Below are 16,731 nucleotides of genomic sequence, written 5' to 3'. Positions count from 1 at the left end.
CCTTCCCCTGTAAACAGGGGCAGTCCTTTCACAAAGGAAGGTGAGGTGGTCACCTCAGGCGGTAGATTTATGCGGAGCCAGCAGGGTGGCAAGCTGCTTCCCACTGTCAGGGCAGCTTCTCAAGACTTAGCTGACCCATGAGGGCTACGCAAGAAGCACCTCTTCTCACACTCCTTGCAAAGCTTACATTCAGAGAGAAGAATTCAGCTTCCCTCTTGCTCACCCCCATGCCACTTTCAAAACTTAGAAGGGTGAGTCTTGAAAGAGAGCTGGCCCCCACCAGAGGTGTAGAGCAAGGCAGCATTTGGTGCCTTGCTTCAGGCACTCCAGTAGGGATGTGCAGAAAGCATATCATGCAACTGCAGAGTAGGGATGTGCAAACAGGATCGATTCTGAAACTTTTTGACATCGAATGGTTTTGGTTCGATATCAGACCAAAATGCCCCCCCCCCCAGTTTAGTTCGCTATTGAACTGAACCCCCCAGCCTATTGGGGGGGGAGGTTGTTCCTAAGTTTTATTTTTTTAAAAAAGAATTACTCACCGGGAGTCACTGTCATGGGGTGGGGTCTCCAGAGGTACCCCCTCCACCCTGCCGGCCTGCCTTTATGCCCAAATCAGCCAGTTTGGGCAGTCTTCAGCCTGTTCCCGGCCTGCCCTCCACTGAGGTGGCCATTTTGGAGGCCGCCGCGCATTCCTAATGGGCAGAGGCTCAAACCAAACCGGGCAACCCATTTCTGTGCACATCTGTACCATGGAGTGGTGGGGTGGTGGAGAACAGTAGCTTTAAAAGGAGGCACACAGGTTTTACCTGATTCTCCGCCACCCCCCTCCACCCCTCCGCCACACTGTTGAATCTAAAAAGCCATGCCATACGGCTTTGGTGCCTCTGTAATGAGGTGCCAAAATGATTTGGGCACATCTCTACACTTGGGCCAATTCTGCCAGTAAAGACACACGCCACTGCATAGGTGATCACTGCTGCATGAATAGCAGCAGGTCTGGTCTGCACTTGTACTGCCTCCCCTCTGTACAAGGGCCATAGGGAAAGAGCAGAAAGATCATATCCTTTCTTTTTAATATCTATACTGCAGATGTATTCTGTGTACTATTGTTTGTGCAGCTGAGCTGATGAGACTTGCACAGATGAAAAATTCCTGAGAGTTTGAGTAGTATTCCAACATTTAAAAATGGAAACATGTAATGAAAAATAAATTCAGCTCATCTATTGTGAATAGTTCATACAAGTACAGGGAAAATGGTGTGTGTGTGACATGAACTTTAAGAAGCCATTGGTGTGATGAAAAGCGTTCTGATTTATGAATGAAATAACGAATGTGCAGGACTATAGAGCTTTGAGGCAGGGAGAAGACCTACAGAAGCCTCATCAAGTTCCTGTGGTGGATCATACCCAGTCAGCAGCACACAAGATGATATCTCTTCTATTCTGGAGATTGTAATCACCAGAAATGGCTATCTCAGCATGAATCACATGTTTTCAACAACTTTATTGAAAAACGTTGTTGATACGATGCAAACTATGAAGGTAATTGTCCTCCAGAACCTCTCCTAGACTAGCTTTGGGGAAATACATAGTACTTAAATATTGTAATGGTTTAAGTAAATGCTATAAATAATTATAAAAAGTGTTGGGGAAACTATCCAATTCATCTTTTCTTGATTTCTTTTTCTGGGACACAGTGTATGTATATTGTTAAGTTTTCAGGGGGTGGGGGCAGAATAATCAAACTGATGTCAGGGCTGTGCAATATTATTGGTGGCTCATATTATTGGTGGCACAGAGCTCTTCTGGGGAAGGAGAGGTCATCAAAATGCTTGCCCCCTGCACATGCAGTGGTGCTCCATTAGTCAAGCCCATTAGCAGCTGCTCACATAGCACTCATGCTTTTTTAGTCAGGATGTCAGCCGCCATGTCCAGATGAGAAGTGCTAACTGCACTCTATTTTGTGCTGGTCAGATGTCACTTGGAATACTTGGAATACATTTCTGGGCCCTGCTCTTTAAGGAGGTTGGTAAATAGGAATAGGTTCAGAGAAGGGCAAACAAAGATGGTGGGAGGTCTGAAAACCAAGACTAAGGGAAGACATGACAGCCACCTTCAAATATCTGAAGGTCTGTCTCACTGAAGGAGGGGCAAATGTTATCTGTTGCTCCTAAAGGCAGGGCTGGTCTCAAAGGGCTGAAATTATAGGAAAACAGATGCAGGCTAGACAAAGGGATTTTCTATGTGTAAGAGCTGTTTGACAGTAGAACATTCCAGCCGAATTTGCATGTAACATGGAACCACGGTCCCTACGGACTGACAGTTTTTCGCCTCTCCCCCCCACTCTCCTATCCACATTTGGACATCGAGGAGAGCGTCCTCTCTGCAGTCAGTGAAACGGCAGAGATGTGGGGGAGCTGGCTGTGCAGGCTTCCTTCTTGCTTGAAGGACAGCCTGCACAGCCAATCATGGAGGGAGGGAGGGGCTTCCTCAACACCAATCCAGCCAAATGCAACCTCCAGGGCTACATTCGGACGAAAAGGAGGCTACTTGGACCCTCGGTATGGAGCAGTGAACCTCACTACAAAACGAGGGTTCAAACTGGAGTCTCGTCAGTGTGATCCCAGGTTGTGCTACAGTAGTTGGCTCGGTTCAGACATAACAGTAAGGAAACCGCAGGTTCCTCCAACTCTGGTCTCCTGTTTTGTGTGAATGCAGCCGCTGCCTTGTGTAGTGCTGGCCTCTCTTTCACTGGAGGTTTCCAAACAGAGGCTGCACAGCTGTAGCAGTTTCCTGTGCTGAGCTGAAGACCTGTGTGATGCTACTAAGCAGCTTGTCTGTTGTTGCTCTAAGATACGTGGGGTGGGGGGCTTCTCCACAGCCTCCACCTCATTCTTGAACATTTTCCAAGCCCTCTTTGCAAACCATTTGCACCTCCATTTCAACAGCCTTGGGGACACAGAAGCATCATGGACAGTGGGAATGAGTTCCAAGTATTATAATGCTCTTGAATATCTAATAGCAGTAGTGCAAATTTCAAAAGAGAGTGAGGTGAAATGGAAATAGCATAGGGACATAGAAATCTGCCTTATACTGAGTCAGATCATCGGTCCATCTAGCTCAGTATTATCTACACTGACTGGCAGTGGTTCTCCAGGGTTTCAGGCAGGAGCATCTCTCAGCCCTACCTGGAAATGCCAGGGAGAGGAGCTGGGACCTCCTGCATGCAAGCATTCAGACGTTCTTCCACAGAGCTATGGCCCCATCCCCTAAGGGAAATATCTTACAGCACTCATCTAAGCAAACCAAAGTAAAGCCTGCTTAGCAAAGGGGACAATTCATGTCTGTTACCACAAGACCAGCTCTCCTTCAGACCCTGGTTCTGACAGGCAGCCTTTTCCAGCAGGAACAAGTTAATCTTGTTGTCAAACCAGGGATGAAAAATTAGTGCAGAGGATTTCCTGGTGCTAGAAAAGCAGCCAGAAATTTGCTATTCTCCTGGTGTTTAGGTCTGTAAAGGTGAATAAAGTAAAATGTGTCAAGTGTCCTTTTCTTGTCAATATTTGCACAGGAAGATTTGAGATTAATAATGTATTAGGATAGTTTCTCCCTAATCCTCCGAACCTTTCCTAAGCATGCTATGGTTTTGTTTGCAAAATTCTCATGCCTGTCTGCTAAAATGGTTGGCAGAGTGTCAGGTTTGTGATGTTCAGCAATGGAAATGGGGTGCAGTACCTCGTACCAGCAGTAGATGGAAGTGCAAATTGCCTTATTCTCCTGCCAGACAGCAACCTTCCAGAAAATGCTCTTTCAAAACCTCTAGAGTTAAGTTCAATGAAGCTTCCCATTTTGCAGACCCCCTGTGGCTCTTCACTGAAACAGCAGTGACATGTTTTCAATGCTGCTGTGTGTAAAAATCATTGGCAGCGATTCCTCTAAAGAACCCACTGAAGGAATATGCGTGAAAACAAAAGGGAAGAAACGTCCCTAAGAAATTATCCAAGAGACGTGATGAGACACAGCTATGAAATGCATTAATGAACATGGAGTTCAAGGTCACCTTAATATTTGAAAATGCAGAAAGGTGAATAATCTGCTTTCAAAGGTACATTTTCCTGGCACGTAGGCTATAATGGCCTATACTAGGGGTAATTGAACCCAATGAAATGTCATTACACACTATGAAAAAATGGATTCAGTGGCAGGGGGATGAATCAATTCCTAGGCTGCATGAATGCACAGCTGTGCCTTGATGAAGGAGGGGAACATGGTTGCCCACCTTCTATTTCCATACTGGAGATGACAAGAGGCCTAGAGCAAAGACTCTGTGGAACACCAGCCCACAACCAGCTGGCTACTGCTGTGCACTTATGTTGATCAGCTGCAGAAAGATACTGCTTTCCATCCAGACAGGAAGGAAGAACTGAAGCCCATCCCATGCAGTTTTGCACTGGAAAGCTGGGACATAAATATTCTATATAACACAAACCAACCAACCAACCAATAAATGAGCAAATGAATGAATGAATAAGAACTGCATGGTATTGGCTGCACTGAATGCAAAAACTGATCTATCATCTGCTGTACTTTAATTCTAATGAGTGTTTTTTGAGATCTGCCCTCTGCACTCTGGTTTCTTGCAGAAGATCCAAACCAGGGATGAAGAAGCAAGCCACAATCTGTATTGTGAAAGGCTATGGATATTTTCCTCTCTCACTTCCAGTTCTTTTACTTCCCCTATATTACATGCAGGAAGTATGACATTTAAAATTTGATAAATTAAGTCAAGTTATGAATTTACAAAAGCAGGAGATGTAAACAAAGCTTCAGAGGTCCTGCTCAGTAAGGGTTATCCTGTCTAAGGGCCAAGTTACATTTTATTTTTATTTTTACATTTATATTCCGCTCTTCCTTTGAGGAGCCCAGAGTAAAATTTACATACATAGTATGTACATACATAGTATGTATGTACATAGTATGTATGTACATAGTATGTATGTACATAGTACATAGTAAAATTTCTCCTCACAACAACCCTGTGAAGTAGGTTAGGCTGAGAGAGAAGTGACTGGCCCAGAGTCACCCAGCAAGTGCCATCACTGAATGGGGATTTGAACTCATGTCTCCCCAGTCCTAGTCCAGCACTCTAACCACTACAAATATGTGATTGACCTCAGTGTGCTTGTTCCCTTTCCCAAACATCAGCCATGGGGTGGTTCAGCTCAATCAAATCAGAAGCATGGTGAAGGAAGAGGGGCTTAAATCCTTTGCCCCTGCCTTTGTCCCAATCTAGAACTCCTCCCCAAGGCTGCTGTTTGTCCCAGGAGGGAAGCTCTCACTGGTGCTCTCACAATGAACATTGACCTGGTACTCACAATCACTCAAATCTAGGTTTGATCTGGCTTACCAACTTTAACATAATTGTAAACCATGCCAAGCTGGTTTATGGCCTTAGATGAATCTGAGATTCCCATCTTGGCTTGGGTTCACACAATCACACAAATGTCAGTAACCCACATAAAACCTAGATTCGAACAATTGTGTGAACCAGGCCATTATCTCCTAGGACAAATAAAAGGAGGAGGAGATATTTGGAATGAGGTCATGTTGGAGAGAAAAAATGAAAGCTATCTTCTTTCCCTCCATAAAAGCACATCTGAGGCTGCTATTTGACTTACTGTATATGTATATCATCCAATACATATGTGTCAGGGCAGTTGACAAAACAATTACATATTTAGAGAGAAAATACACATGCAAGGGCCAATCACAAGCTTGTCCTAACATGTAGTTTGTTTTGAAGGGATCAGGAAATCCATTGCATTTCAGCTGCACTCGTAATATCTCTCAGGTCATTCACAGACCACAGTTTGCTAGTAGAGGTGTCTGAACTTCTGTCTTTTTTGATAACTGGAGACAATATCTATGCTACTCTTTCACCTGATCACTTCTCCCCACTAATAGACATATGTTACAAAATGCATTTCCCCTATTCTCTTTTCTCTGGATTATCACATAGAACTAGAATTGTTCATGGATAGTTATCTTAAACTCTAATCTCTATGTTTTATCACAGTCAGCACATTCCAGCACAGAGTTAGACAGACTTAAGCCCACTGAAATCAATGTGCTTAAACAGTCCTCACCCTTTGTTGGCTTGTGGCCTATTGATTTTAAAACTTCAGCCTCTTTTGCTGTCATGAAATGCAGAATGATGGGAATAGGGAGGAATCTTTGTATTCTGAACTTGTAATTGCCTCATGTGAGCGGGGCCTACAGGGGGGAAAGCTTATACACACTCAGCAAACAGAACTGACACACAATGTAAGAAAGAAACTTACCTGTTGCTGGACCAGTTGCCCTTGGTGAGTGTGTGTAAGCTTTCAGTCTTCTAATTTAGGTAGAAATCCCTTTAACCAAGATGCATCACCTTACCTATTTTGTCTCTGGTGTTCTGGGACCAGCAGAGGAGTAGCACTATATAACAAACAAAAGAAGTTGGTTCAACACAGCAGGCATTGTCTCCCTACTTTGCTTCTCTCTTTCTATGGAGTCAATCTGCTGCAGTGTTCTCCTACCCTTCTGAAAGAGAGCTCTGAGAAGCTTAAAAGCTTGCTGGCTCTGGTTCCACCAAACTATTTACATCCTGCTTTGGATTCTCTCTGTGTTGGATACTACCAACACAACAACAATGCTTGAGAGGAGGAACCTGAATTGGTTTGGGTGTCATTTGGATTTCCCTGGTTTCCTCTATAATATATAATGAAGACCTGGCCATACAAAAAGCCAGTTCCTAATATTCTTTCCCTTATTTGTTTACCTTGCCCTTTCCCCCAAGGATAAAATACAATGAGGCAATTCTCACGAGTAGCAGAAACCAGGCTAAGGGATCCCAGCCCAGTTTCTGCTGCTCGTGTGCAGCAAGAAGAGCTGTGTAGCTCCTGGCCACAAGCTCACCTAAATGTCCTCCCCCTTAAACAAGGTTAACGGAGAAGAGAGCACTCCGTTAACCCCGGTTTTTTTGGTTGTATGACTGCAACCACGGTAGACACACTTGGGGAGGGGAGACCCCAGGAATCCACCATGCACTTGTACAGTGGCGCTTCCCTACGCCCGACCCCTGGAGCTGCTGGACAAGCCACAGCTGGGCATGGGAGCACCAGAGCAAAGCTATCACTTGTCTGGGCGGGTGATCCACCTGCCTGAGGAGGCTTCCCTGATCATCTGCAGGGAGAGCGGGTCAAGCCTGCTTTCCCTGCAGAAACTCTTTTGGCTCTACACACTGTTATGGTATCCTGCTGGATCACACCTTATGGTCTCCCTCACTATATTTTATCTTCACAGGTTAGCTTGAGATAGTGGCCTGGTTCACATAATCATTTGAATCTAGGTTTTATGTGGGTTACCAACATAGGTGTGATTGTGTGAACCCATGCCAAGGCAGGAAACTCAGATTCCTTGCAGGCCATAAACCACCACAGCAGGGGTTCACCCAATCATACTAACATCTGTAACTCACAGTAAACCTAGATTTGAACAATTGTGTCAATCAGTCCAGTGACTGGCCCAAGGTCATCCAGTGAGCTTGCAACTGAGCAGGAATTTGAACACCTATGTTGCCTCTATGTTGCCTCTAATTATTAAGACTAATTAATTAATTAAATTTATATACTGCCTGACTCCAAAGGCTCTAGGCAGTTATAACTTAGTTAGTTAGTTAGTTAGTTAGTTAGTTAGTTAGTACACTGCATCAACAGTATGCTATAAAAACTTTAAAGAAATTCAGAACACAAATGTGCAATTAATTATTAAGACATAAAATCCGGGCTAGCATGAGTTGTAGCATTGACTTCTCAGTGGTTTAAAATAAGAGGGACATCAAAAGAAATATGGGAATTCTTGCAGCACTTTATAGAAGTGAAAAATGGCTTCATGTGTAACAAGAGCCTAGTGAAGGTGTGCAGTAAGGTTGGGTCCCTGTGAATGTAAGGCAGCAGGGGGCTTGTCTGGCATCACTACTGGGAAGTGGCAGTCGGTACAGTGGGGGTGGTGAGCCACGGATGCAGCTTCTTCCCACTCTTTTCTTGCCGCCCATCCAGCTTATTCTGCCTTACCTCTCCTGTTACCATATTAACCCCAGGCGGATGAGCTGCTCTGTTGCCCAGTCCCCCAGCCAAGGTGAATGAGCAGCCTGCAGGGTTAACACAGCAGCAGGGGAGGCAAGGCAGAACAAGACAGCCAGGTGGGGACAAGGAGAGTGGGAAGGAGCCACACCTGCAGGTAACTGAGCAAAGAGACACCTCTTAAAGTGGCAATTCTCTTATATTTAGCAGGGGGAGAGCAACTGATCCTGTCCAACCCCAACACAGCATCCCTCCAGTGGCTGTTGCTGGTACATTATGTTTCTTTGTAGTTTGTGAGCCCTTTGGGGACAAGGGGCCATCTTATTTATGCATTATTTACTTTTCTATGTAAATGGCTTTGAGGACTTTGGTTGAAGAGCAGTATATAAATATTCATCATCGTCGTAGTAGTAGCAGCTCATTTACCACCCCAACCCCCCGCCATGCTCTGCCTATACAGGCCACTCCTGCTACTGGGGCATCTCTCAGACAGAGGGAAACAATGGCCTGACCCTTGGTGCTAGTACCACAGTCCAGATAATTGGAGGAAGGGTATGTTGCATCTTATTAACCCAGATGTTGCTGAACTACAACTTCCATCAGCCCCAACTACAATTTATTGTGGCTGCATTATAATGCAGCTATGTCTAGGCTTATTTCCCCAGTCTGAGCAATTTCTCAGATGAAGTAACTCATCCAGAGTCTCCTGTGCCTTATCTTGCCTTACCTTTTCCTCCTGCCTGTGCCTCCTTCCTGGCCACCTGCCTGCCTGATTCAGATTGCATCACCTACATCTTTCCCATAAGGTAACGTGGTCGAAGGCAGCAGCCTCTGGCCTCTTGTCTCTTTATCTGCCACCTTTAAAAATTACAATGGTTCCTTTCTCTTTATGTGCCTTTCTTTTGGGTTGTCAGGAAAGGAGTGCTCCATTGTTGCTTGATCTCCAGCATCCATATGGGTTACTGTTAAATACTAGGTATTGTGCTAGGTGCCCCAAAATTTCTGATCCAAAGGTTGGTATTTCCATGTTTATTCTGTATTCATGGGACTCAGACTTACCTGAGCTGTTACTTCCTGCCAACATGGTTGGACTAACAGAAGATCTTCCTAGTCTACTAGTTGTAACTGGTGGTCCTGGTGTCCCATCCCATTCCTGAGCTTTGATTGGCTCTCTGGAGGAAGATGTCCCATGGTGACCTCCTCTCTCTTTGTTTTCCAGCTTTGGTAGTGGTTCAGTGCTGTGGCTCCTGATCTTCAGTTCATCTAATGGTTCTACAAAATATGCAAAGGTCATAATCCATTATACAGTGGAAATTGATCCCATCCATATTCTCATATTATTTCCAGTGCAGTAAGCTGCTAACTGAGCTCCACTGCTCACAGGAATCAATAGAGGAATATAATAAGTGAGGACTTGAAGCAGGCTGTATTGAAATATATAGTTATAATTGTATTTTGAATTAGAATGGCTGGGACCATTGATAAAATAGACAGAACTGCAAGTGGAGTTAGAAGTTATAATAAATATTTCATGACAATCTAGAATAGGAAAATATTAAGTACATTTACAAGGAAAGCTAGATTGCACCCTCTGCTGACTACTTATTTCTCTTCTCAGAGTTTTTCATGTGAGACAATCTAACATACTTGGTCTAAGTGAAGCGTAATAAATGTAAGTGAAGCGCAATAAATGCTTAGTGGATATTACCCTAAATAATACCCACCAAGCTAACATAAACAAGCCATGAGAGGCCAGTGGCCAGCTGCTCCATATTCAGTCATGGGAGGTATCAAAATATTGGAAGAAATGGGGCACATAAGCTTTCTACAGTGATATGAGGTTTCTAACAGTTTTCATGATCCCCGCTGATTCTTCCACTGGGAACGTCCTATTGCATCTCTCATTTTTTCATCTGACATGCACATCAATATTATGGGTGGGAAACAGCACTTAGTTTAAATGCAGCTCTGACTTATCTTACCTTAAGCACAGCATAGAAAAGAAATCTCAGATTCAAATGCTGCTGACTCAATCAAAGTCGGCGTTAGATTAATGACCTAAAGTTAGTGGTCTAATAGCTTTAAGTGGTCTTCTGCAGCTCTAATTCTCTAGTCTGAGATGGAAATCTATCCCAAAGGGAGTTTTCAAAAGTAACTCCAAAATCTTAATGAGTTTTTGTCATCTCTTGTATTAGTGCCAGACTTACTGATCTATTCATGACCCTTACCCCATCACAACATTATCCTACGTGGTCCTCCCAATGTTAAGAAAATCCAGTGATGGTAATGTGTAAAACCCTGACTTTATTGAAGTTGTACTATTGATTCCCATGCACAATAATGCATGTATGGAATTCATAGAATGTGTTGATGACCTGAAGAAGGAAGTCCTCCAGCATCCCACAATGCATCATGCAAGGAGCGTGGAGCATTGGGGGATTTTATAGCCACTGGGTGCTCTAGTCTCCTGGCTCTGTGGATGCTTGGGCTGCAGAAACCCCAAGTAAACCAGTTCACATGACTGGGAAGTGGGATAGGAGGCCCGCTCACATCCTCCTGCTTGATTGATTAAGTGCCGTCAAGTCGGTGTCCACTCTTAGCAACCACATCCTCCTACTTCACCTTTAACCTGGGTTTAAGCTACTTGGTCAAGGATTGCCAGGATCGGGACCATTCCTGGCAGTTCTCATGACCAGCTCTACCTAGATGACAGCTCTCCTACCTGAGCAGGGCTGGTCATGAGAAGGACCTCAGAATGTAGGACCTGATAGCCCTTTGGTCTAATCCACGCCATGGTCAGGGGACATGAATGTCATGGTTCTAGGGGAGGATGTTAAACCTACTATCTATCTATCTATCTATCTATCTATCTATCTATCTATCTAATCTATCTATCTATTTATTATCCCCTTCCTAAGCACTTATTTGCCTTTCAGGGGGAAATAAACAGGTACCATACATTCTTGGTATGCTTGTTTTCTCCTGAGGGGGAAGCAGCAGCTTTAGTGGGGGGTGGGGAGATCATTTAAATTGGGAAACTGTGGTGGGAGATGGGTTCAGTCCCCCTCCCCTACCAACACAGCCACAACTGGATTCAAAGCACCCAAAGTTGCTTTTTAAGCTTGCGTTGGCGGGGGTGGGGGACATCGGAGCATAGGAAGCTGCCATATACTGAGACAGACCATAGGTCCATCTAGCTCAGTATTGTCTACATTTTCTTGATCTTCCTCTGGCTCCTCTAGTTTGATCTCAAACAATATTTTGCAGCATCTCACTCTAGAACAGGCCTGCACAACGTAAGGCCCGGGGGCCAGATTCGGCCCGCAGAGACTATTTTACTGGCCCCTCAGGTATCCTGCAGCAACACAAGAGCTGGAAAATGCCTTATAGCGCCATCCTGTGCGTGCGTTCTCAGAAATATGCTCCATGATGTGCCCAGTGAGGCTTACCCCCATGTAAGCATGCCTAGTATTGCAGCCTGAAAGCAACAACAATTAGGGAGAGGAGAGGACTTGGCATTTGTTTGGGGCTGACATGCACTCTAGAGGCCCCACTCACTGAGCACAAGGACAGCACCTATTCTCTGACCACTATCCTTGGTTAAAACTATGGGTCCATTGACGGGGGGTAGATCCACAAGTAACTAATATAATAATTTTAATTTTAATGTAATAATGTGCTAAAAATTTGATCTCGGCCCCTGCACTCCACATTGTAGATGGTTCCAGCCCACCAGGGCATTTGAGTTGTGCAGCCCTGCTCTAGAACAAGAGGGCCATGATGCAATTTTGCAGTTTCTAGAAACTGCATTGTGCATTCCCAAATAGCCACAACAACTTTGCAAAATAGGCCGGAGTGCTGAAAATAGGCATCAAAGGAAGGGTGAGAGGACTGAAAGAGAGAGAACATGGGTGAGTCAATAAGGACCAGCAATGCAGGGAGAGGTCACAAAGATGAGGCTGTAGCAGTCCTTTCATGAGGCAAAGTAAGGCAGTTGCTTTGGGCAACAGATTAATGGGGTGTCAGTAGTGCCACAAGATGGCCCCAGCCATTGCCATTGCAGCTCTTTGGGACTGATCTGACCACTGCAAACCTTGCAAGGAGCACTTCTCCTTACACTCCTTGCAACACTTACAAGAAACATGAGAGGAGAGGAGAAGAGAGGAGAGGAGGCTCCTACTAATCTGCCCTCTTCTCTGCTCCCCATACAGTTTCAAAGTTTGCAAGCGTTGGTTTTGAAAGAGGGCTGTGCCCCACCACCAGGGACACGGGGGCCAGCAGTATTTGGTGCCTTGCCTCAGGAGCTGTAATACCCTGAGCTGCCCCTTGGGGGCTGGGTGGGGTAGGGTGGGCAAGTAGAACTTTACCAGCTGTTAGATCAGGCCTGCTCAACTTAGCCCCCCCCAGCTGTTTTTGGACTACAGCTCCCATAATTACCAGTCACAGTGGCCAATAGCCAGGGATTATGGGAGTTGTAGGCCAACATCTGTAGGAGGGCCGAAGTTGAGCAGCCTTGTCTTAGATGAATGGAGGTGGTCTGTCCCCAGTTAAGCAGCTTTGGCCATTAATCCAGACTATTTTCTCTTATCCAGTTTGGATACAGTGCTGTATGTAGAAAAGCAATCATCATCCTGGTGTTAATGAATTCTGATAATGTTCAGTGAAATTTCATGAGATTTTTCAGAAAATCAGTTTACCATTGACTGCAGAGAGTTAATATATTTACATGGTGAAGCTTCATTTTGGAGGTTATCTTAAAACTAATAAAGCTAAAAGAAATGAAACAGTCTGGATCAGTCTGCCATCTCACAAAGCCCATTCTTTGCCCCAAGACCAGTGTTATTGGATGATATTTATCAGGAGCATAAAATGTTGCTATTTTCCAAATACTATAAGAGGTGGGGGGGAAATATAAAACAGGGGAAATTACATTTTCAGAAAACTTCCTTAGGGAGGTCTGCGTTGTCTGTGCAGCAGAGAACCTTTTCTCCATTTAATATACTTTGATGCAAATGAAAAGACAATGTGGTGTGCTCATATTCTGAAATCACCTGAATCAAAACTTGCCTTATTTTCTGTGGCTCAAACTGTTCACCTCTACAAACTGTTCTGTCCTATGTTTATCACATAAAAGGGCAGTTCACACAATTCTAATTAAGGTAGGAGAGACCTCCTGCCCAATCCAGAAGCTGAGCTGAGCACTCTCTCACGTGCCAGTCATCTGCACAAATTAGGAACATAGGAAGCTGCCATATAATGAGTCGGACCATAGGTCCATTAGCTCAGTATTGTCTACACAAACTGGCAGAGGCTTCTCCAAGGATGCAGGCAGGAATCTCTCTCAGCCCTATCTGAGAGATGCCAGGGAGGGAACTTGGAACCTTCTGCTCTTCCCAGAGTGGCTCCATCCCCTAAGGAGAGTATCTTACAGTGCTCACACTTCTAGTCTCCCATTCATATGCAACCAGAGCAGACCCTGCTTAGCTAAGGGGACAAGTAATGCTTGCTACCACAAGACCAGTGCTCCTCTCCGGGTGAAGATGATCGGATGAACTTATCATCCGATCATCTGCACATGCCTTCTTAAACACTGCTTTAACACTAATCCCCAGGATTTGCTGTAGTCACCAGCCTAGGCAGATAGTAAGGCTATTCACATGACCGAGCGGGGGGGGGGGGGGGCAGAGTCCAAATCACCTCTCCCCTGCAGATGATCTAGAGCAGGGGTGGGGAACCTTGGCACTCCAGCTGTTGTTGGAACTACAACTCCCATCATCCCCAGCCACAATTATTGTGGCTGGGGATGATGGGAGTTGTAGTTCAACAACAGCTGGAGTGCCAAGGTTCCCCACCCCTGATCTAGAGCATGCTGTGCAGAGCGCAGTTTGTGCTCCCAGACAACTTGTGCTGCCGCAAGCAGCATGGATCTCCAGAGGCTGGGACAATGTCTCTCAGCCTCCGGATATCACACAGTGCACCGCATGATGAGTCTACATGCAGCCAGAGCATACACACAACCCCATACCTGGGGTAAAGGGTGTGCTTGTGCCCTTTAACCCAAGTAAAAGCCTGGATACAAAGCCCAGGCTTGTGGGGATGACAGCACTGGGATCAGGCTTGATCCTGGCACTGCACACAAATAGCCCTCCCCAGATAGGGCTTCCCTAACCCGAGTAACGCTGCTCGTGTGCCTAGCCTTAGTGTACTGGAGTGTGGAGGACCTAGCCAAGCAGTGTTTCCATGGTTATGATTTTATAAGCCAGTACAATATCTCAGACTGGACATCAGATCTCATGCCCGCACAGTGTGAACACCATGACCAACTGAATTTTCTTGTTTTTGGAGTTCAGTTGGACCCATAACTATCCTGTAAACCAAAGCCCCCCCCCCTTAATTGAATATACAGTATATCAAGATTTTCAGATGTGTCCCTTTTGCACTAGAGCAGGATCTGCTGGACATCACTTAAATGCACAACAGAAAAGTGTAAGGCCGGACTACGCAACTTATGCCTTTCCAGCCATGGCACCCACAATGTGTGGTGGCCCAAGATATGCTGAATTCACATCTAGCCTCAAAACCAACTGAGTTCAGTGGCATCATAAAGACATGAATAAGGCGCATGGTTTTTCACAGGCAGGCTGGTGCTACAATGAAGCAGGTGAAGCAGGCAACTTCAGGCAGTGGACTGTGGGCCATTCCTAGGGGCAACACAGCAGAATACACACGGAGCCCCCAGAACCCATGGAGGGTGTGCAAAGGAAAGGAGATGAAATGGCACCACAATATGGAAGGAAGGAAGAGATATCTGAAAGGAAGAAGGAACTAAGGGAATAATTTTTAGTTTTTAAAAGATAAGGAAACAGGAAGGGAGTGGGTACTCTTTGGTTTTCTGCATCTGGCAGCAAAATTACATTGCTGGCACTGATCATCAGCATGAGTGTACTTGATCAAATTCAAGATACGTATGATGGTTGTGTCAGATTTCAGTCTCCTCTCAGACTTTTTAAATGGATGTCAAGGACAGGTAGAGTCTGATGGGGGTTCTGATGAGAGAGGACATGTAAGCCCCTACAAACTGGGAATTCCAATTAGTAAGCCAGAGCTTAAAACAAAAATAAGCTGATAAACTGGAGCTGGGGAAATGCTTTATCTAAAACACTATCATTCCAATGAGCCTACCCTACCTAGTTACTCTGCCACAAGCCTCTTAAGCACCTATTAATTCCAGAGCCTAACTGTTATAATGCTGAGTGACAAGGCAGCGGAATCTCTTTTTTAGGAGACAAACAAGGCACAATCTGAAAAGGAACTGTAAATGAGGGCAACTCTCAGCTAGTCTTCTCTACGTAATCCAAAATGTATCAGATAACGATGCATGCATTATTCATTTATCTCCCCCCACCCCTCCGTCTGTTATAAATCTAAATGAATAATAAATTATGGTGGCGGAAAGTTTTTAAAAAAAATTTAGTGAGACAGTGGGAGCACAAACAAGGTCAGTTTTTCAAAAGTACATTAATAATACTAAAGATCTTTCAAGCAGCACTGCAGCGGACAAGGTCATCCCGACCCAAGCTGCAATCTAGAATGCTGTATGCCTCTTGCACCTTAAAAATTATAAACCAATTCATTCAGACTCCATAGTTTGAATGTCTCCCAAGAAGTTCCCCAGGGCTTGATTTATACGACCATTCACTAAGGCTATTTTATTGTTCAATTTTTATACCGCCTTTCATAAGACATCCCAAGGCAGATGTCTTTTATACCACCTTTCATAGACACCCCACTTTTCACAAAAGTGGAAAGACAAAAAAACCCTCCATAAACACATTTAAAACAGTAAAAACCATAAAACACCAAAAAAAATAAGCTCCCCACCAGCGCAGGGAGTGTAGCATGTGGGGGGAGGGGAAGGGAAGACAGGGTTTCACCTACCTTCCCCCCAGATGATCTTCTGCTAAATCTTCAGCACTCATTCTCCCGGCCTCCACATATCCCACAATGCATTAGGGGTGTGCATGATGGCTTGATTTGAGCCCGGCTCGACAGGTTTGGGGTCGAACTGGACCTGCCTCAACCAGTTCGAATTCAAACCAAATCAGGCCCGGTTCGAACCGAGTTGACTCAGATACCTACTGGTAAAGGGGAATACAGTGAGAATTCCCCTTTACCAGTAAAGGGGAGTCAGGGGATTCCCTAAAGCGGATAAACTACTACTGACTAATTGCCACTGGTGGTGGCTGCAGCAGTGGCTGTGAGGGTGGTGGAGGGGGCAGCAGCAGCTCCCCCCAACCCACCAGCTTCCCCTGGAGTTGTCAGGGCCGGCATTGGCCTGGTTCCACCACCAGCCCCTGCCTACTCCAGGGAAGACAGGTGGGGTGTGGGGTCCACCCCCCTGCCCCCCTGCAGCCACTCCCAAAGGCAGCCCTTATAAGAAGTTGCTTACCTCCCTCCTGCTCACTCTCTCTTTAGGGGAGCCTCCATGCCCTCCCTCACTGGATTCCCCTTTGCCAGTAGGGCTCCAAGCCATGCAAACCAGCTCCAGTTCGAGTGGGCATAAATCTGGACCAGGCCAAGTCGGCTCAAATCCAGTTTGGATTTGA

General features: G+C 45.3%; 1 protein-coding gene across 2 annotated transcripts in view; it reads right to left on the bottom strand.

The window, feature by feature from the left end:
- The window catches only part of NYAP2 (neuronal tyrosine-phosphorylated phosphoinositide-3-kinase adaptor 2), a 251,503-nt gene that overhangs the window by 46,483 nt on the left and 188,289 nt on the right, over positions 1-16,731 (bottom strand). For both annotated transcript variants that reach the window (XM_053309357.1, XM_053309358.1), the window contains 2 exons: positions 9,185-9,397; positions 6,438-6,479 (listed from right to left, as the gene is read on the bottom strand). In XM_053309357.1, coding sequence (XP_053165332.1) covers positions 6,438-6,479; positions 9,185-9,397 — 255 coding nt within the window. The remainder of the gene's footprint in view (positions 1-6,437; positions 6,480-9,184; positions 9,398-16,731) is intronic.

The sequence above is a fragment of the Hemicordylus capensis genome, chromosome 3, assembly GCF_027244095.1.
Source record: "Hemicordylus capensis ecotype Gifberg chromosome 3, rHemCap1.1.pri, whole genome shotgun sequence".
Taxonomy (NCBI): domain Eukaryota; kingdom Metazoa; phylum Chordata; class Lepidosauria; order Squamata; family Cordylidae; genus Hemicordylus; species Hemicordylus capensis.
This window is presented reverse-complemented; position numbering and strand designations above follow the sequence as displayed.